We start from the raw sequence: 22,425 nt of genomic DNA on the forward strand, positions 1-22,425 counted from the left end.
AAGAGGAAGTGAGCTGATGACAGCCGGGTGCTCACCATAACTAGCCAGGTGGAGCACCCGACTAAAAGAGCATTAGAATACATCGCTCAGAAACAGCCGTATCAGTCCGCCGACAGACTGTACACACGCCGGACTGTCGCTGGAACGCCCACCCAGCGGGAGGTGACGACGGACCCGTCGTTGCCTCCAGTCCGGCGTGTGTACGGACCTTTAGAATGTTGAGTAATGTGTAAATTGCACATATTAGAGAATGATGCAATGTTATAAAAAAAAGCTGTATAACTGAAAATAAAAATGAGAATATTTGTTTTTGCTACCAATGTTCTAGTAATTACCCCTACTACACAACCAATTCATGATATCATAATTTTTTTTTGTTTCAGTGTCTCTTTAAGAACTAATGCAAGTAAATTGCATTACTGATGAGAGCCTTGTGTTAAAGTTATTTTAAGATCGCTTAGTTATAAGTACACTGCCAGTTTAACGTTATCACAGTGAAACTGCCCTGCTCTTCACTATATTTTTGCTTCCTGTATCACTGGATTTTATTGGATACTGGTGAAGAACATACCTTTGTTATTTTTTAGGATGGATGCATGCAGGATACCCAATTATGTGTCATTTGCCATCAGCAAAGGAAATAACAAATGTTGAAAATATGAAGAAGGGTCTGTGGGGACCTATACATGAGCTTGGCCATAACGAGCAGAGAGGCCCATGGGAATTTCCTCCTCACACCACAGAAGCAACTTGTAACTTATGGTCAGTATATGTACATGAAACAATCATGAATATTCCAAGAGGTCAAGCGCACCCTGCATTAAACCCAAAAGAGAGAGAGACTCGACTCCAGCAGTATTTGAAGAATGGAGCTACACTTGACCAATGGAGCGTGTGGACTGCTCTAGAGACCTACCTACAGGTATTATACAATAAGTTACACGATAACCAATAACTGTAGTGATATTTCACTCTGTATTTCACAACAAAGCAGTGATAGTTCATCCGGAAGAAATCAGATGGCAGAAATGTTACAGACTTAATTTAAGTAGTTTGATTGCAACTAAAGGAGTACTGTGGGGGGTAGGGGGAAAAAAAAGAGTTGAACTTACCTGGGGCTTCTAATGGTCCCCCACAGACGTCCTGTGCCCGCAGAGCCACTCACCGATGCTCCTGTCCCCGCCTCCGGTTTAATTCTGGAATTTTCAACTTTACAGTTGGAAAACCACTGCACCTGCTCGGCCTCGCTCCCGCTGACGTCACCAGTAGTGTATTGCACAGGCCCAGTACAGTCTGCGCAGTACACTCCTGGTGACGTCAGTGGGAACAAGGACACGGCCACACAGGCGCAGTGGTTTTCCAACTATAAAGTCGGAAATTCCAGAAGTGAACCGGAGACGGGAACAGGAGCATCGGTGAGTGGCTGCGCGGCCACAGGGTGTCTGGGGGGGGGGGGGGGGGGGCATTAGAAGCCCCAGGTAAGTTCAACTTTTTCCCCCTACAGTAGTCCTTTAACAAGAGATGGGCATAAGCAATTAACTATTGATTTGTAAGCAGAATGTGCTGCACAGATATGTTAGCTGGTACAATGCAAACTGAAAGCATTCTGGAATTGGGCCAATCAAGCGCACTTATTATCATTCCAAGTGCTCCGATTCAAACCTGCATGCAGTTTGCATTAAACTTGTCTGCATGCCAGAATTATTAACATCACAATTACAATCTCTAGTAACCAATCAAAGGAAAAAAAACCCTCTGTATCCAAAATTACTGTGGAAAGTTCCAAATTATTGAAATGATTTATATTCAGTCCAGTTAGACAACCAGTTAAAATGAAGCTTACCACCTCCTCCAACTAGCAGTTGTAATGCTGACGAGTCACTGGTCAATTCTTATGCCCATGTTACCAGGTCACAGGTGCTGTATGGGTTCCTCAAAGATAAATACTACAAGGATTTCTCTATAGGTCGCCCAGACAAGGGAAACAGTAGTGCCAGTATTTTCTGCAGCGAATCCTGGCCTTAGGGCCCTCTTACACTATGACATTGCAGTAAGTATCTTTACCGCATGAGGGTGCTAAATCATTCAATGTCTATGGAAACTGTCATATTTAATGCGGTGCGGCGGAAGTAGTCAAATCGCCACAATCCCATCGCAAAGTCAATAGTACGTTAACACATGAGCCGTGCCTACCTGCTATGGGATCACAGCACCGCATAAGTGTGAAAGCAACCTCTGTTCCTGCATTTCCCATGTCTGACATCACCTACAGTGAGAGGAGAGGGACTAACCAGCACACAATGCCTAGGCTGTGCACAAATGGAAAGAGAGGAATTGTCCATACCGGAACTAAAGTTAGTTTTACATAAATATAAAATGATTTTTGCCAATACAAAATAAATCACATTTTGTTCCAGTAAGCACAATTAAACACCAGTTTCATTAATGCACAACCCAGGCACTTTACACTAACGTGTCTCTCTCCTTACCCAGTAGGACACAGCTAGGTAACATGAGATGCTGGTAGCAGTAAAGTTAAGAATGGCTGCAGGACACGCTGCCACTGATGGTTTCAGTCTCCAGTCATTTTTCTATTTTCTAATGGAGCTAGAGTTCATTTAGAAATCCAACAGTAGCTTTGGATGAGGCTGTTTTAATAGTTTTAGTTATATTCCTTACTCGTGTTGTATGTCTCTCAATCTCTCTGTGGAGCATAGTTTCCATGAGGCAGATTTAGTATATGCAGTTTTGAGAATAATTGGGTATCCTATATTATCCTTTGACACATGGTAATATGGAATGTATTGGGGCTACTGACTTTTCCATAGAAAACAATTTTAGCGCTGTTTGCATATACAATTTTTTAGCTCTATCACTTGCAGGTTTATTTCTCATTGTATTTCCAAACATTACCAATACTGCTTATCAGGTAGCTTTTCTGTCCCAAGATAGCTAATGCAAATTTGCTGTGTTTCACTGGAGAATGCTTTTAATTTAAATACCGTACATCAATTATAAACAATATATATTGCCTTACAAAACAAGTTATCTATGTTCTAAATGTCTTTCAGTTACAAGAAGGCTTTGGATGGGATCCGTTCAAACATCTGTTTGCAGAGTACCAGAAAATGTCAAACGTCAGCAATGACAAGAAAGATAAGATGAATCTTTGGGCAGAGAAGTTTTCTGTAGCGGTCAATAAAAACCTGGTGCCATTCTTCAAAGCCTGGGGATGGCCCATCGAGGAGAAAACTGTCCAGAAGTTGACCACATTGCCAGAATGGGAGCAGAATCCTATGAAGAAGTACACTAAGTAATTGGAAGAAAGTTTTGCATGTAAATCATATTTAAAGCTGATGCTCAACTAAGGGCACACCTACAAGTTTCGAGAAATGAAAATGGTATCAGGCTTAAAGATGCTTGTTAAAAAGTGTCCCCAAGGCGACCTGTGACATGATGAGATAAACGTGTATGTACAGTGCTAAACAGGGTATTTATCTTTTTTTTTGCTGCCTGAAAGGGTTAATTTGCAGGCATGCAAGTGACAGAGTCTGTCTTGTGGTAACTTGTCTGGAATAGAGTAAACCTCACTGATAAGCAAATTACAGCCATAAAAGTTTTCCTGGCAGAAATCAACTTCTAAGGGCAGGGGTGGTGGGAAATATATATATAAAAAAGGTCAATAGTATTCATGTATTCATGTATTTTAACTCTGGGACACTTAAATGACATACGAGGCAAAGAAATAAATCAGTGTGCTTCGAGTGACGTAGGCGCATGTCCGCACATGTGCAGAAGACTCTGACCCATCGGGGGTCAGCGACACTGCAGAGGCTGCCAGCGGGACCCGGAGAAGACTGGAGCTGTGGTGAGCGACACAAGTGACTTCTAAGGGCTGGAAGAAGCCCCAGATAAATAAAGATAATTTATTTCTGTGCCTTGTATGTCCTTTAATAGGCTGACATTGAGCAAAGACAATAAAACATTCAATCTACTTTGTAAATGTTTAAAAATAAAATCATGGCATAGATATCTAAAAAATAAAAGTCATTTCCTTTGGGATGACAAGGACTCCGTCCTTCAGCTCCTCAGTTTGGCACACTCCCAGAGAGCACCTGAACAGCACTAGTTGCTTTTTCACAGCTTGTTGGGACAACATGGCCACAGGACAGGAGCAGAGACCAGGGTCATGTAAACCTTGACTAAACAGCACTCTGTGCGATTTGCTCTTGTCAGCCCGTGTGATCCAGGCTGTCTATACTGCCAGTCAGCTCATGCAGTCCAAGCCTGTTGTCTTCGTCACAGTCCTTTCTAAATGGTGCCTGCCAGTCTAGCCCGCACCTGTGGTGCTTGCTTCTGCCAGCCTCAGAGGCGGATCTGGAGGCGTGCACATGGGGCTCCTGCTATAGGCGCCCCTTGTCACTCACCTCCCAGGGGGGCGCATGAAGTGAGCACATCAAACCCTCCCTCCCAGCCAGATCCAAGCACTTCCTGGCTCCTTCGCATGACAGCGAGCACAGTACAGTAGTAGGAGACCCTTTTACAGTGCTGTGCTGTGTCCCATTCACTGACCTGCTGCTTAGTTATAGCCCTGCTAAACTTCGGCTCCGCTCGCATCCCTCTTCTGATTGGATGCATGGAGCCCTGCTGCTGCCGCTGGGGCTGATGGGGGCTGGAGAGAAGAGGAGAACAAGAGTCTGTGTAGCTGCAGCGGCTGGAGTGACGCGCTGGCAGAGACAGAGAGTGATTACATCTGAAAGAAGCTGGTCACTGCTTTATTCCCACATTCAGAGGGAAAACCTGCAGCATTGGGCTGAATGAGAGGATCGTTGTCTCCCTCCTGTGAGCAAAGCTGTGATGAGCTGACAGTGCTGTTAGCCCAAGTATGTGAAGTTCCCGACAACTTAGATAAGAAGTTTACTTTCCTTTCATGTTCAGTTCTCTCTCACACCAGGTGCTCTCCTGTCTCTGCCCCGCTCATTGAAGCATGTTGGTGGTGTGTTATACATGTCCCTGCTAAACGGGACTAGTGAAGACTAAACTCCCAGTCTGTCCCTACTGTTTCTCTACTACTTTATCTCCCACCCTTCTTCTCCTGTGTTTTTTCCCCCTCTCTTTTGTGTCTACCCCTCTGCCTGTCCCACATGTCTCACTCTCCATTTCCCCATCTCACTCCCCCCTCTCTCTGTTTCTCTCTTACTCTATTGTTTCCCCCTTAAAAATGACTTTTAAGTGAAGTATATCTGGCTAGTTTATCTTACCTGGGGCTTCTTTCAGCCCCTTGGAATCATGTGCACTCAGTGTCATTCCGCACTGCCACCGTTCAGCCACTGTCCCCCTCCAAAAGCTGGCTGAGCCCACCACTTGCGGGCCAGGACACATGCCCTGTCCCCACCTCTTCGATCACGCTCCCATAGCTGGGAGTGTTCTATGCATGCACAGTAGCAATTTTTACTTACTGCGCAAACAATTAACCCTCCTGGCGGTTAATTTTTTTTGCCACTTAGGCAAAAATCCTTTTTTTTTTAATTTTTTGTTTTTGTTTCATGTAAAGCTACCAGAGTGGTAGCTACATGAAACACCACTAGAGGGCGCATGTGTCCCTCTAGTGCGATCGTCGCCGGCATCAAAAGCAAACGAGAACGCGTATATATCGCGCTCCCCTGTTTGGCTTCTCCTGTCGCCATGGCGACGATCGGAATGACGTCATGGACGTCAGCCGACGTCCTGACGTCAGACGTCTCCGATCCAGCCCATAGCGCTGCCCGGAACTCATTGGTCCGGGCAGCGCAGGGCTCTGGCGGGGGGGGGGGGCCTCTTGCGCCGCTGCGTACGGGCAATCGCCGCAGAACGGCGGCGATTGAGCTGTAAGTGCGGCTAGTAAAGTGCTAGCTGCGCATACAGCAGTTTAAAGTGCGCAAATCGCCCCACCAGGGGCTGAGATATCTTCCTGCGCGGCATAGCCCGAGCTCAGCTCGGGCTTACCGCCAGGAAGGTTAATGCTCCCTGCAATGGGAGTGCGATGGACGAGGCACGTGGCACAGGGTCGCACATACAGCTTTCAGAGGGGCAGAGTGGCTGAATGGAGCAGCACGGAATGAGACAAGGGACCAGAAGGACTTCAGGAGGCCAGAAAAGGCCCCAGGAAAGTAACTGACAATATTACATTCTCTTAACATTTTTCTTTAAGGTGGCCACTAAATTACTAATGGTTCAATTTCCTCAACAATTAACTGTCTGAAAATCGCCCACAAGCGATTGATCAGGGAAACTGGAATCGATTTCCATGATCGGATTGGATCTAGCATATTTTAATTTACCATTGGTGTTCCCGGACAATTTTCAGCCATTCATTCAGGAAATCGGACCATTAGTAGCCGTCTTTAGTTCCATCGCTCCCTCTGCCCACCCCCCTGGACATCTTCTGCAGCACTTTAGTACGTAGTCATGTCATTGACTGTCCTCAGAGGAGCTGACAATCGAATACTACCGTAGTTATAGTCTAATGTCCTACCATATTACTATGTATTTATAAAAGCACTGACGTGCTGCTGCACTTCACAGAGAACAGTCATATCACTGGCTGTCTTCAGAGTAGCTCACAATCTAATCCTTACCATAGTCTAATGTCTTGGGGAGGGGCGCAAATTTCAGTGTTTGCCATAGGCGCAATTTTACCTAGATACGCCACTGGCCAGCCTGTCTGTCTGTCTAGTCAACTACTGTTGTCCGTGTTCCTATTCTGCCAGTCCAGCCCATATCCTTATCCTTATCCCTCCAACCAGTGAGTACAGATCTCAGTCTCATCCTCTCCACAATGCAGATATTTCCCTCCTTTTCTCTTTATCATTTCTGGGGGTAATCCCACAGGTACCAATTGCAGCAAAGCAGTCCACTGCTCACCAGGGGTGGCAGCAGGACATTCTGGTGAATACCAGTGGTCACTTAGACCCCCCCCCCCCCCTCTTCCCCCCCAGTTGCATAAAACAGATTTATTATCATCTCTGAGTTTTTAGAAGGAAAGCATCAGTCCAATCCTGGACATGTGTAATGTAAAGAGGAAGAGATGACAAAAATCTTAACCACTTTATCCACCACTACAGTATGTCTACGTCCTCTGTGACTTCATCTAAGCCACGAGGATGTAGCTACACAGTAAATCTTGTAGCTGAAGCACAGCTGAGCAGGATTGGACTGGCTTCTGTGCAAACCCTCCGGCACTATCTGCTAACTGGTTGAATTGAAATATGTTTCCTGAGCCAATAACATTGATTTTTACCTTTAAAAATACTTTTCTCAGTTCATAGTGAAACAATATACACTGCAGCATTATTTCAGAATCAAATATGTTAACCTTAAATTGTGACAGGAACATAATGCAAGTTTTGTAATAAGTGGTAGAAATAGCCAAACAAAATGTGTGTTTTTTATCTACAGTAGTACTTTTTATTTTTAAACTGGAATTAATAAAACTGAGAAATAATGTGCTTTTTTTCTATTTTTATGCTCTTTTTTTTTTTATATATATATATATACTAAATGTTTGTCAGATACTGGCATGAGCTTCATAAGGGAGTATCTCCCCTGAAACGTTGCTTATAATTGGACATGCGGTCTAATAATCTAATAATAATACGAGCTATAATACAACTCAATGGTGCTGGTCTTCATCTCTTACTACTGAAGCTTTGCCTGAAGTGCACCTGTGAGGCACCTAGACCAGGCACATCACCAGCCATTCACAGGAGTGCTTTCCACCAGATACGCCATTTCTTTGATGTATCAGCACAGTAGACACATTTTTTTCCCAGGCTTACAAAGAGAGATTAACTTGGTGACTGGTGTGGTTCCTACACTGATCCCGAGTATGCAGACATGCACAGCTCTTTCTAAACAATAAAAACCAAAGATGCAATATGTCTGCTTCCATCAATAACCGTACTGTTGAGGGGGAGGGGATTGTGATTCTTTTTACATAGATGATATTACTTTGGGACAAAGACAGGAAGGATAACTACACGGGCAAATTGATTTTTAATAAATGTGCCACATTGTAATTATTATTTATTTTAACTGCATGCATTAACAAAATGGAGACACCAGCTCTAGCAGGTTGAAGGCAAAGAAAGCAGCGAGATTTAAGCATCAGCAGACCTGACCTGTTGTACTGGTTTAGACACCTAGTGAGGCACAGGTGCAGATGTAAGTAGGATTCCACAGCATATATAGTTTACAAATCTGAAGGTGGCTCCTAAAATATGATCTTATGTGTACTTGCATCTAGATCCAGGCAGGGCTGTGCAGTCAGAGATGAAGTCAGAGCAATTTTTGGTACCCCGAGTCGGAGTTGGAGTCAGTGATTTCATAAACTGAGGAGTCGGAGTTGGAAGATTTTTGTACAAAATTCACAGCCCTTGTAAGTATTAGACTAAGGAGTCGGAGCCATTTTGGGTACTCGGAGGTTTCATAAACTAAGGAGTCGAAGTTGGAAGATTTTTGTACCAACTCCACAGCCCTGCATCCAGGTAACTGAAAAGGTTTTAGAAGACCATAGCATTATTTATAAAGCAGTGATTTTCATGTTCTCAATTTTGTTTTTTTCATAACTTTTATCATGTTAAACATAAAAAGGGTGATTAGATTTTTGACAGTGGCAATTACTGCTTTGAAAGCTGAAGCGTAATTACCCTAAAGTGGTGATTCAGAACTCCATTTACTTGAATAGAATAAATTGCTAGAAACAGTAGCAATATGCAGCCTGCAGACCTGGATTGCACAGACTGCCACTACTTAGGCTAGATTCACAGTGGAACGTTGCACTGTTAAAGAGAAATCGTAAACAAGAATTGAACTTCATCCCAATCAGTATATCAGAATGTAAATCAGGGAGAGGAAAGATTTTACAATGGGCAAACACTGACTAAATCATTTATACATGATTATTGTAAAAATGAAGCACTTTTTTTTATTACATTATTTTCACTGGAGTTCCTCTTCAAAGTCGCAGTGCAAAATTACAGCACAAAACAAGGTTGCAGTGCACATTAAAGTAGGTACAGTGAGGCATACAGGCAATGAAAAGTATGCTTCCCTGCATTGGTTAATGTGTGCATTTACAATAGCATTAACATTGCAGTGCGGTAAACTGCGTTATAAGACTTTACTAATTCAGGACAATAACGTCCCACTGTGAACGTAGTCTTAAAGTGTCAATCTGTATTAACATCTTTGAAATAATCTGCAATCTCTTATGTGAAATAATAATTTAATAGGATAAGACTATAAAAACAATACAATGAAAATTCTACAAATCCGTCAGCAATATTTCACAATGGTGTAAAAGTGGACAAACTTAATTTCCTCTGTAGCAGCATATAAAATATAACAGACTTTTTCTGCCAGCTTTATTCACATAATGGGCTCAGGTATCACTTCTCACTCATATTCGATGCATTAACTTCACTTAGGAACCAAATAAAGTTTAAACCTTAAGCTTGAAGATGTTTCAGTACTTTGGAGTCACAAATAAGTCAATGGCTACTGGTAACTATATGCATGCCTGATGATATGAACTTCAGTGGATTTGGTGGTCAATATCACAGAACAATAGATCCAGCACTGTAATCAGCTCTCTGAACACCATCTCACACAGCCTTCAGTGACTCGCTGTCTTCAGATGCCTCCTCCTTATGAAGTTGATCATCGGGCTTCTCCAGCTCAAAGTTCTGGAAAATGAGAAAACATGATAAATAGAAAAAAAAAATATCTTGACCTATCGAATGATATAGTATAATAGAATGAAATAGCATGTATTATGGTAGGTCTAGATTCTATCCCAAGTCTTCTTTCCCAGGGTCTACTGTCACATTTGCAGAGGTAGTTACCCCCACCTCCTGAGCAGAGGTACGAATGAGCCCCTGTCCATAATATTGGACAATGGTGCTCTACAAAGGGAAGGGTGAGGCTCTGTTGCCAACACATGTTGCCAAGTGCCCCTTAAATTTTGTGGACTATGCGGTCTGGTATTGATAAGATAACTGAGCCCCACACTGAGGGGCTTTGAATTCCTTTCCTGCAAAGGGAACAACTAAGTCAATAGAGTTTTGGGAAAGGGATGGAGTAGGAAATGTTATTTTACAAAATCTCTCTCTCTCTAATATTTTATATATAGTGGGTTGCAAAAGTATTCGGCCCCCTTGAAGTTTTCCACATTTTGTCACATTACTGCCACAAACATGAATCAATTTTATTGGATTTCCACATGAAAGACCAACACAAAGTGGTGCACACGTGAGAAGTGGAACGAAAATCATACATCATTCCAAACATTTTTTACAAATAAATAACTGCAAAGTGGTGTGTGCATAATTATTCGGCCCCCTTTGATCTAAGTGCAGTCAGTTGCCTATAGACATTGCCTGATGAGTGCTAATTACTCAGTAGAGTGCACCTGTGTGTAATCTAATGTCAGCACAAATACAGCTGCTCTGTGAGGGCCTCAGAGGTTGTCCTAAGAGAATATTGGGAGCAACAACACCGTGAAGTCCAAAGAACACACAAGACAGGTCAGGGATCAAGTTATTGAGAAATTTAAAGCAGGCTTAGGCTACAAAAAGATTTCCAAAGCCTTGAACATCCCACGGAGCACTGTTCAAGCGATCATTCAGAAATGGAAGGAGTATGGCACAACTGTAAACCTACCAAGACAAGGCCATCCACCTAAACTCACAGGCCGAACAAGGAGAGTGCTGATCAGAAATGCAGTCAAGAGGCCCATGGTGACTCTGGACAAGCTGCAGAGATCTACAGCTCAGTTGGGAGACTCTGTCCATAGGACAACTATTAGTCATGCACTGTACATAGTTGGCCTTTATGGAAGAGTGACAAGAAGAAAGGCATTGTTAACAGAAAGCATAAGAAGTCCCGTTTTTTTACCCACAAGCCATGTGGGGGACACAGCAACCATGTGGCAGAAGGTGCTCTGGTCAGATGAGACCAAAATGGAACTTTTTGGCCAAAATGCAAAACACTATGTGTGGCGGAAAACTAACACTGCACATCACTCTGAACACACCATCCCCACTGTCAAATATGGTGGTGGCAGCGTCATGCTCGGGGGGTTAATCTCTTCAGCAGGGACAGGGAAGCTGGTCAGAGTTGATGGGAAGATGGATGGAGCCAAATAAAGGGCAAAACTTGGAAGAAAACCTCTTAGAGACTGCAAAAGACTTGAGACTGGGGCGGAGGTTCACCTTCCAGCAGGACAATGACCCTAAACATAAAGCCAAGGCAACAATGGAATGGTTTTAAACAAAACATATCTATGTGTTAGAATGGCCCAGTCAAAGTCCAGATCTAAATCCAATCGAGAATCTGTGGCAAGATCTGAAAACTGCTGTTTACAAACGCTGTCCATCTAATCTCACTGAGCTGGAGCACTTTTGCAAAGAAGAATGGGCACAGATTTCAGTCTCTAGATGTGCAAAGCTGGTAGAGACATACCCTAAAAGACTGGCAGCTGTATATGCAGCAAAAGCTGGTTCTACAAAGTATTGACTCGGGGCTGAATAATTATGCACACCCCACTTTGCAGTTATTTATTTCTAAAAAATGTTTGGAATGATGCATGATTTTCGATCCACTGCTCACATGTACACCACTTTGTATTGGTCTTTCACGTGGAATTCCAATAAAATTGATGCATGTTTGTGGCAGTAATGTGACAAAATGTGGAAAACTTCAAGGGGGCCGAGTACTTTTGCAACCGGTTGTGTGTGGTGTGTGTGTGTGTGTGTGTGTGTGTGTGTGTGTGTGTGTGTGTGTGTGTGTGTGTTGTGTGTGTGTGTGTGTGTGTGTGTGTGTGTGTGTGTGTGTGTGTGTGGTGTGTGTGTGTGTGTGTGTGTGTGTGTGTGTGTGTGTGTGTAAATTTTCAACAAATTTCCTTCCCCCCCCAAAACTGTTTTTTTTTTTCTAGATCTCACTACCTGATGCACCCAAAGCAGTCTAAGGCCAGAAACCCACTCGGAGCGATTTTCTGAGCGCTTTGCAATTTGAAAGCTCTTGCTGATCTAATGCTATGGGTGTGATCCCACCTGAGCGATGTAATTTTATGAAAAATCCCCCATAGCATTGCATTAGCAAGAGCTTTTTCAAATCACTAGCATTAGAAATCACTCCTAAGTGGGTTTCTGGCTTAATGTTTTACTTGTAAACAAAAAAAGTGTTTCGAAATGGGTATAAGTTTGCATTTTACCAGAGCACACTACGCACATTCATAATAATGCAATATATTGTGTGAAAGTGTGTGACTGTAGAACATTATATTCCAACTAACAATCACTGTACTCCTTATACTGTATGTTAAAACTGGCCATGGTAACAAAAGGGATAGAAATGGATTTGTTGCATGTTGTACAGGTAGGTACACACTATGAGATGTTTTGGCAGTTTTTTACTGTCAGATCCATTATTTCCAACATGTCCGTTTTGATTTCCTATTGTTTTCTGATCGATTTCCGACTGTTTTCTGTTCACTCCTATCAGTAATCGATCTGAAAACGATCAGAAATCAGATCAGACATATTGGAAATAATCGATCTGACAGTAAATCTGTCAGAAAATCTCATAGTGTGTATCCAGCATTAGACATTAAATAGCAATCACTCCAAGATTAGAGTAAGGTCAGGAACAATAAGAAGACACCCTAGAAAAAATCAGTGTGTAATTTGGTTTCAAAAATTGAGCTGAAGTTTGGCCAGTAAATGTTCTGTATGCCCAGTCTGGCATGCACGTTTCAAAAAGAAAGTAATACACAATATTTAAAGGAGTAGCATCTCACCTCTAGTTCCCGCATTACTTCATCTAAAAAATCCCTTGAGTCTTGTTTGTATGACACTGCAAGTTTGATAGCATCTGTAAACAGCTAAAAAAAAAAAAAAAGTAAAGCCATTAGTAGAGCATACTAATTCATGTAATCCTCCCATTTAGCAAAAACGAACATTGATTTTTTTCATTCATTTCCCTGCAGATTCTATCAAACGAAAACAGTCGCTTAAAGGGGCCCTATGGCGAAAAATTGTAAAATATAAAATATGTGCAAACATATGTGCAACAAATAAGAGGTACATTTTTTTCCAGAGTAAAATGAGCCGTAAATTAATTTTCTCCTATGTTGCTGTCACTTACAGTAGGTAGTAGAAATCTGACAGAAGTGACAGGTTTTGGATTAGTTCATCGCTTTATGGGGGGGGGGGGGGGGGGGGGGGATTCTCAGGGATTTATTTATTTTCAAAAGCACTTTGGAAAAAAAACTGTGTGGTGAGCAGGGAAGCTGGCCAGCATCATTGCTTAAATCCTTTTTAGGGAATATCTTTATAAAGAATAAAAGCCTTGCTGAGAATCCCCTATGAAGAGATGGACAAGTCCAAAACCTGTAGGTAATGTCAGAATTCTACTTCTTGCTGTAAGTGACAGCAACATAGGAGAAATGTAATTTATGGCTCATTTTACTCTGGAAAAATCGTACTTATTTGTCAATGTTTGCACATATTTTAAATTTAATTTTTTTTCGCCATAGTGCCCCTTTAAAATGGCCCTTTGATGGAATTTCAATCAATTTTGGCTAAAAATTTATTACATGCATCGATTGGACAGAACGGAAGATCTAGGTCCACAGGGGTGGGGCAGGAGCAGCAGTAGATTGACAGCCTATAGTGTTACACTGCATTGTGTAATTTGATTGATTTTGAATAGATTCCCTGCCAGAACAGGGGCGTAGCAATAGAGGTCGCAGCGGTCGCATGCGCGACTGGGCCCGGCTCCTGAAGAGGCGGGGGAGGGGCCCGGGGGGGCCCATGTCTTTTTATAGTGCGGCCCGTGCGCCGTGCGCACTATTGGGAGGGGGGAGCCGCAGCCGCGGGGAGGGCAGCCCGACCTCTCCCTCCCTTCCTCTCCCCGGGGCCCCCCCCCTCAGATGCAGAGTGCGCGGCGCACGGAAGCGCTGTAGGCTGAAGCTCACCTCCGTCCCTGCGTTCCAAGCGCCGCTGATCTCCTCTCGCTGTATAGAGGTTGTTACACACTGCTTCCGGCTAAACAGGAAGCAGTCTGTAACAACATCTATACAGAGCGGGAGGAGACCAGCGGCGCTTGGACGGAGGTGAGTTCTGCCTACTACAGCGCTTCCGTGCGCCGCGCACTCTGCATTTGAAAGGGGGGGGGGGGCCCGGGGAGAGGAAGGGAGGGAGAGGTCGGGCTGCTCTCCCCGCAGCTGCGGCTCCCCCCTTCATTACGGGGGGGGGGGACCTACCTACCTACCTAATCCTGGGGGGCAGCTACCTACCTATCCTGGGGGGGCAGCTACCTAATCTAACCTATCCTGGGGGCAGCTACCTAATCTATCCTGGGGGGCAGCTACCTAATCTATCCTGGGGGGCAGCTACCTACCTAACCTGTCCTGGGGGGGGGGGCAGCTACCTACCTAACCTGTCCTGGGGGGGGCAGCTACCTACCTAACCTATCCTGGGGGGGCAGCTACCTACCTAACCTATCCTGGGGGGGCAGCTACCTACCTAACCTATCCTGGGGGGCAGCTACCCACCTAACCTATCCTGGGGGGCAGCTACCCACCTAACCTATCTGGGGGGGGGGGCAGATACCTAATACAACCTATCCTGGGGGGCAGCTATCTAACCTATCCTGGGGGGCAGCTACCTAATCTATCCTGGGGGGCAGCTACCTAATCTATCCTGGGGGGCAGCTACCTACTCTAACCTATCCTGGGGGGCAGCTACCTACTCTAACCTATCCTGGGGGCAGCTACCTAATCTAACCTATCCTGGGGGAAAGCTACCTAATCTATCCTGGGGGGCAGCTACCTAACCTATACTGGGGGGCACCTACCTCATCTAACCTATACTGGGGGGCAGCTACTTAATCTAACCTATACTGGGGGGCACCTACCTATCTAACCTGGGGGCACTTACTTGTCTAACCTGTATTCGGGGCACCTAGCTAGCCTATACAGGTGGCAACTATACTGGCTACCTATATTGGAGGCACCTACCTAACTAACCTATACTGGGGGCACCTACCTATCTAACCTATGCTGGGGACAACTATTCTGGCTACCTATATTAGATGCACCCACCTAGCTAACCTGTACTGGGGACACCTATCTATCTAACCTATACCGGCGGTGCCTGCCTATCTAACCTATACTGGGGGCAACTATACTGGCTACTTATGCTGGAGGCACCTACCTGGCTAACCTATACCGGGGGCAACTATACTGGCTTACCTATGCCTGGCTACCTATACTGGGGGGACCTATAGCTGGCTATAGGGATTTGGATATGTGTGTGCGTCAGGTGTTGCCGGGGGAGGGGGGCTGTTGCCGTAGGGGGGGGGGGGTTGGGGGCCACATCCAGATTCCGCATCGGGGCCCAGAGGTTTGTAGCTACGCCACTGTGCCAGAATCTATAGAAAATCCATGCACTGTGTGTGGTAGCAATCCCTTCATATCAGAGAAGAAACAATCATTTTGGAACATTGGGTGTAAATGTATGTATGTATAGTTAGCTTTACCCAAAGGATTAACAGGTAAACAAAGCTGAACGGTGGCTTACCCTGCACATGGCTCAGTCTTCTGAAGGCAGTTACTTAGCCTATAAAAAGCGCTAAAAGTGACATAAAGTTGCCACCAAATGTAAAAGCCCAGCAAGGAGAACTGTTACTTGGAATTAGGCCAATCAAAATCAGCATGAAGTGCATCTGATCAGCCCAATTCTAAGCTTCAATGAATGTGCATTCTAGCTGGAATTACTGGCATCTCTCTGACAAGTTCTTCAATTGTTACTGGCCTTGCTGCTATATTCCTTAGGAAGTGGTATGTGTGACCTTGTCCTTGCTTTGTTTCCCCCTGCTGGTCCAAACTTATCCTAAGTCCTAGCTACAAATGACTTACCTACTTTTCAATTATGCACAGAACAATCACATTCAAAAGAGGAAACAAAAACAGGACTGTAAAGGAAGATCAATTGCACTAGGATTTGTTCATGCTACAATTGTCCATTTCTTCACAACGATCAATATTAAAGAAAACCTGAACTGAAAATGAAAAGTCAAAGCAAACTTACACACATCATACTTACTTCCCATGTAGTCTACTCATTCATCTCTTTCTCCTCTCCCGCGCCCTGTTTGTCCACTGTGATCAATGAAATTCTCCGTCCTCCATTTTGAAAATGGCCGTTACCCCATAAAAGCTTCCTGGTCAGCACACTGTTAAACTGTAATATCACCCATATGAGCCATAGGGAAACATTACCTTGATCATCTGTTGTCCTCTCAGTTATAACTGACAGCAACTGATATATTTCAGTTCTGACAAAATTTTGTCAGAACTGGAAGAGATCGTTGTCAGAAGAAAATGGTGAGCTTCTGAAAGGAACTGATGGCGAGGAAAGTATGTAATACTGATTTACAGGTGCATCATGTGTTTATTTTAAATATTTTGACTCACTTCAGGTTCCCTTAAAAGTCCAAACAGTGAGGAGTGTACGGCCACCACATACGTTACAAGGCACATAGACATATTGACAAAATCTGACTATTTAGCAGGGTGTCACCAGATGATGAAGACATTCATTTGGAGTATCAGTCCACCTTATGATCCAGGCATTTTTGGAAATGGGAGGGGAAATAAGCATTAAACTAGTAGCAGATTATGTTGGCAATGTATTTCGGGAACAAAGAGGATAGGCCATGATTTTCAAGTGTGTCTGATCAACTGTTCTTTAGTTATTCCCATATACCTTCCACTGTTGCCCAGTCTGGTAGCAAAACTACTGGATGTTGTGCCAGTTATACAAGTTGTATGGGTGTGTTCACACAGACAGATTGCCAAAGTGACAAACATGATCAACCTCATTGAGTGAAGAAATATATATCACTCATTATCACTTATTGGTGACCTAAATACATACAAAGTTAGCAACCTAAAGGCTCATTGTCACACAAAAGGCACAGATGCTTTAAAATAGATAATTTTTCACATGGCCTGTTTTCACCTCGCACAACAATTAAAGTTCAGAGGAATAAAAATTTTTTTTTTTTTCCTGGATCTGATTGGGTATTTGAAGTGAAAGCAGGCAAAGTGGAAATTTACAGCATAAGGCCCTTGGTAGGCTAAAACCTGCTTTAGTTTACACACTCGGGTGCTTTTTGCCTGCGATTCGCACTTTGCTGATCGGCGATCCTGCAAAGCCTGCCTGTGAGAATGGAGAGAAGACTGAAGCTGCGGCGAGGGACAGAGAGACCACTAGGGGCTGGAAGAAGCCCCAGGTAAGTAAAGGTCGTTTATTTAACTTGCCTCGTATGTCCTTTAAAGGGACTCCGAGCTCATCTAAAAAAAAAAAAGTTGTACTCACCCGGGGCTTTTTCCAGCCCAGTGCTGGTCGGGAGGTCCCACGACGGCGTCCTGGCTCCTCTCCTACTCCCCGCTCCGGAATGGCTGACCAGCCGCAGCCCGGGCGACACTCGCCCGAGTGTCGGGCTGCCCCTTCCGCGTATGACGCGGCTGACGTCACACGCCGGCCGCCTCGCGTCATCATGGCGGCCGGCATGAAAGTACTTTTCAGAGAATAGTTCAGGACAGGTCAAAAGTTCACTGCCTGTTCTATAAAAACATTTAAGGTCCGTACACACGCCGGACTGGAGGCAACGACGGATCCGTCGTTGCCTCCAGTCCGGCGTGTGTACGGACCTTTAGAATGTTGAGTAATGTGTAAATTGCACATATTAGAGAATGCTGCAATGTTATAAAAAAAAGCTGTATAACTGAAAATAAAAATGAGAATATTTGTTTTGCTACCAATGTTCTAGTAATTACCCCTACTACACAACCAATTCATGATATCATAATTTATTTTTTTTGCTTCAGTGTCTCTTTAAGAACTAATGCAAGTAAATTGCATTACTGATGAGAGCCTTGTGTTAAAGTTATTTTAAGATCGCTTAGTTATAAGTACACTGCCAGTTTAACGTTATTACAGTGAAACTGCCCTGCTCTTCACTATACTTTTGCTTCCTGTATCACTGGATTTTATTGGATACTGGTGAAGAACATACCTTTGTTATTTTTCAGTTTGCATTAAACTTGTCTGCAGGCCAGAATTATTAACATCACAATTACAATCTCTAGTAACCAATCAAAGGAAAAAAAAACCCTCTGTATCCAAAATTACTGTGGAAAGTTCCAAATTATTGAAATGATTTATATTCAGTCCAGTTAGACAACCAGTTAAAATGAAGCTTACCACCTCCTCCAACTAGCAGTTGTAATGCTGACGAGTCACTGGTCCATTCTTATGCCCATGTTACCAGGTCACAGGTGCTGTATGGGTTCCTCAAAGATAAATACTACAAGGATTTCTCTATAGGTCGCCCAGACAAGGGAAACAGTAGTGCCAGTATTTTCTGCAGCGAATCCTGGCCTTAGGGCCCTCTTACACTATGACATTGCAGTAAGTATCTTTACCGCATGAGGGTGCTAAATCATTCAATGTCTATGGAAACTGTCATATTTAATGCGGTGCGGCGGAAGTAGTCAAATCGCCACAATCCCATCGCAAAGTCAATAGTACGTTAACACATGAGCCGTGCCTACCTGCTATGGGATCACAGCACCGCATAAGTGTGAAAGCAACCTCTGTTCCTGCATTTCCCATGTCTGACATCACCTACAGTGAGAGGAGAGGGACTAACCAGCACACAATGCCTAGGCTGTGCACAAATGGAAAGAGAGGAATTGTCCATACCGGAACTAAAGTTAGTTTTACATAAATATAAAATGATTTTTGCCAATACAAAATAAATCACATTTTGTTCCAGTAAGCACAATTAAACACCAGTTTCATTAATGCACAACCCAGGCACTTTACACTAACGTGTCTCTCTCCTTACCCAGTAGGACACAGCTAGGTAACATGAGATGCTGGTAGCAGTAAAGTTAAGAATGGCTGCAGGACACGCTGCCACTGATGGTTTCAGTCTCCAGTCATTTTTCTATTTTCTAATGGAGCTAGAGTTCATTTAGAAATCCAACAGTAGCTTTAGATGAGGCTGTTTTAATAGTTTTAGTTATATTCCTTACTCGTGTTGTATGTCTCTCAATCTCTCTGTGGGGCATAGTTTCCATGAGGCAGATTTAGTATATGCAGTTTTGAGAATAATTGGGTATCCTATATTATCCTTTGACACATGGTAATATGGAATGTATTGGGGCTACTGACTTTTCCATAGAAAACAATTTTAGCGCTGTTTGCATATACAATTTTTTAGCTCTATCACTTGCAGGTTTATTTCTCATTGTATTTCCAAACATTACCAATACTGCTTATCAGGTAGCTTTTCTGTCCCAAGATAGCTAATGCAAATTTGCTGTGTTTCACTGGAGAATGCTTTTAATTTAAATACCGTACATCAATTATAAACAATATATATTGCCTTACAAAACAAGTTATCTATGTTCTAAATGTCTTTCAGTTACAAGAAGGCTTTGGATGGGATCCGTTCAAACATCTGTTTGCAGAGTACCAGAAAATGTCAAACGTCAGCAATGACAAGAAAGATAAGATGAATCTTTGGGCAGAGAAGTTTTCTGTAGCGGTCAATAAAAACCTGGTGCCATTCTTCAAAGCCTGGGGATGGCCCATCGAGGAGAAAACTGTCCAGAAGTTGACCACATTGCCAGAATGGGAGCAGAATCCTATGAAGAAGTACACTAAGTAATTGGAAGAAAGTTTGCATGTAAATCATATTTAAAGCTGATGCTCAACTAAGGGCACACCTACAAGTTTCGAGAAATGAAAATGGTATCAGGCTTAAAGATGCTTGTTAAAAAGTGTCCCCAAGGCGACCTGTGACATGATGAGATAAACGTGTATGTACAGTGCTAAACAGGGTATTTATCTTTTTTTTTGCTGCCTGAAAGGGTTAATTTGCAGGCATGCAAGTGACAGAGTCTGTCTTGTGGTAACTTGTCTGGAATAGAGTAAACCTCACTGATAAGCAAATTACAGCCATAAAAGTTTTCCTGGCAGAAATCAACTTCTAAGGGCAGGGGTGGTGGGAAATATATATATAAAAAAGGTCAATAGTATTCATGTATTCATGTATTTTAACTCTGGGACACTTAAATGACATACGAGGCAAAGAAATAAATCAGTGTGCTTCGAGTGACGTAGGCGCATGTCCGCACATGTGCAGAAGACTCTGACCCATCGGGGGTCAGCGACACTGCAGAGGCTGCCAGCGGGACCCGGAGAAGACTGGAGCTGTGGTGAGCGACACAAGTGACTTCTAAGGGCTGGAAGAAGCCCCAGATAAATAAAGATAATTTATTTCTGTGCCTTGTATGTCCTTTAATAGGCTGACATTGAGCAAAGACAATAAAACATTCAATCTACTTTGTAAATGTTTAAAAATAAAATCATGGCATAGATATCTAAAAAATAAAAGTCATTTCCTTTGGGATGACAAGGACTCCGTCCTTCAGCTCCTCAGTTTGGCACACTCCCAGAGAGCACCTGAACAGCACTAGTTGCTTTTTCACAGCTTGTTGGGACAACATGGCCACAGGACAGGAGCAGAGACCAGGGTCATGTAAACCTTGACTAAACAGCACTCTGTGCGATTTGCTCTTGTCAGCCCGTGTGATCCAGGCTGTCTATACTGCCAGTCAGCTCATGCAGTCCAAGCCTGTTGTCTTCGTCACAGTCCTTTCTAAATGGTGCCTGCCAGTCTAGCCCGCACCTGTGGTGCTTGCTTCTGCCAGCCTGTCTGTCTGTCTGTCTAGTCAACTACTGTTGTCCGTGTTCCTATTCTGCCAGTCCAGCCCATATCCTTATCCTTATCCCTCCAACCAGTGAGTACAGATCTCAGTCTCATCCTCTCCACAATGCAGCAGATATTTCCCTCCTTTTCTCTTTATCATTTCTGGGGGTAATCCCACAGGTACCAATTGCAGCAAAGCAGTCCACTGCTCACCAGGGGTGGCAGCAGGACATTCTGGTGAATACCAGTGGTCACTTAGACCCCCCCCCCCTCTTCCCCCCAGTTGCATAAAACAGATTTATTATCATCTCTGAGTTTTTAGAAGGAAAGCATCAGTCCAATCCTGGACATGTGTAATGTAAAGAGGAAGAGATGACAAAAATCTTAACCACTTTATCCACCACTACAGTATGTCTACGTCCTCTGTGACTTCATCTAAGCCACGAGGATGTAGCTACACAGTAAATCTTGTAGCTGAAGCACAGCTGAGCAGGATTGGACTGGCTTCTGTGCAAACCCTCCGGCACTATCTGCTAACTGGTTGAATTGAAATATGTTTCCTGAGCCAATAACATTGATTTTTACCTTTAAAAATACTTTTCTCAGTTCATAGTGAAACAATATACACTGCAGCATTATTTCAGAATCAAATATGTTAACCTTAAATTGTGACAGGAACATAATGCAAGTTTTGTAATAAGTGGTAGAAATAGCCAAACAAAATGTGTGTTTTTTATCTACAGTAGTACTTTTTATTTTTAAACTGGAATTAATAAAACTGAGAAATAATGTGCTTTTTTTCTATTTTTATGCTCTTTTTTTATATATATATATATATATATACTAAATGTTTGTCAGATACTGGCATGAGCTTCATAAGGGAGTATCTCCTCCGAAACGTTGCTTATAATTGGACATGCGGTCTAATAATCTAATAATAATACGAGCTATAATACAACTCAATGGTGCTGGTCTTCATCTCTTACTACTGAAGCTTTGCCTGAAGTGCACCTGTGAGGCACCTAGACCAGGCACATCACCAGCCATTCACAGGAGTGCTTTCCACCAGATACGCCATTTCTTTGATGTATCAGCACAGTAGACACATTTTTTTCCCAGGCTTACAAAGAGAGATTAACTTGGTGACTGGTGTGGTTCCTACACTGATCCCGAGTATGCAGACATGCACAGCTCTTTCTAAACAATAAAAACCAAAGATGCAATATGTCTGCTTCCATCAATAACCGTACTGTTGAGGGGGAGGGGATTGTGATTCTTTTTACATAGATGATATTACTTTGGGACAAAGACAGGAAGGATAACTACACGGGCAAATTGATTTTTATTAAATGTGCCACATTGTAATTATTATTTATTTTAACTGCATGCATTAGCAAAATGGAGACACCAGCTCTAGCAGGTTGAAGGCAAAGAAAGCAGCGAGATTTAAGCATCAGCAGACCTGACCTGTTGTACTGGTTTAGACACCTAGTGAGGCACAGGTGCGGATGCAAGTAGGATTCCACAGCATACCGTATATAGTTTACAAATCTGAAGGTGGCTCCTAAAATATGATCTTATGTGTACTTGCAT

General features: G+C 43.2%; 1 protein-coding gene and 1 long non-coding RNA gene across 2 annotated transcripts in view; one reads left to right on the top strand and one right to left on the bottom strand.

Moving 5' to 3' along the window:
• TCAF2 (TRPM8 channel associated factor 2) overlaps positions 1-4,003 on the top strand; it is a 39,835-nt gene extending 35,832 nt beyond the window's left edge. The window contains exons 7-8 of the mRNA XM_068275881.1: positions 588-922; positions 3,072-4,003. Coding sequence (XP_068131982.1) covers positions 588-922; positions 3,072-3,317 — 581 coding nt within the window. The 3' untranslated portion in view covers positions 3,318-4,003. The remainder of the gene's footprint in view (positions 1-587; positions 923-3,071) is intronic.
• A 5,384-nt stretch (positions 4,004-9,387) lies between these two features.
• LOC137563444 (uncharacterized) lies at positions 9,388-16,233 on the bottom strand. The gene is made up of 3 exons (XR_011030352.1): positions 16,149-16,233; positions 12,839-12,922; positions 9,388-9,725 (listed from the first exon to the last, which is right to left on the bottom strand). It is a non-coding gene; the product is annotated as an uncharacterized lncRNA (long non-coding RNA).
• Positions 16,234-22,425: the final 6,192 nt, after the last annotated feature.

This window comes from Hyperolius riggenbachi, chromosome 3 (genome assembly GCF_040937935.1).
Source record: "Hyperolius riggenbachi isolate aHypRig1 chromosome 3, aHypRig1.pri, whole genome shotgun sequence".
NCBI lineage: Eukaryota > Metazoa > Chordata > Amphibia > Anura > Hyperoliidae > Hyperolius > Hyperolius riggenbachi.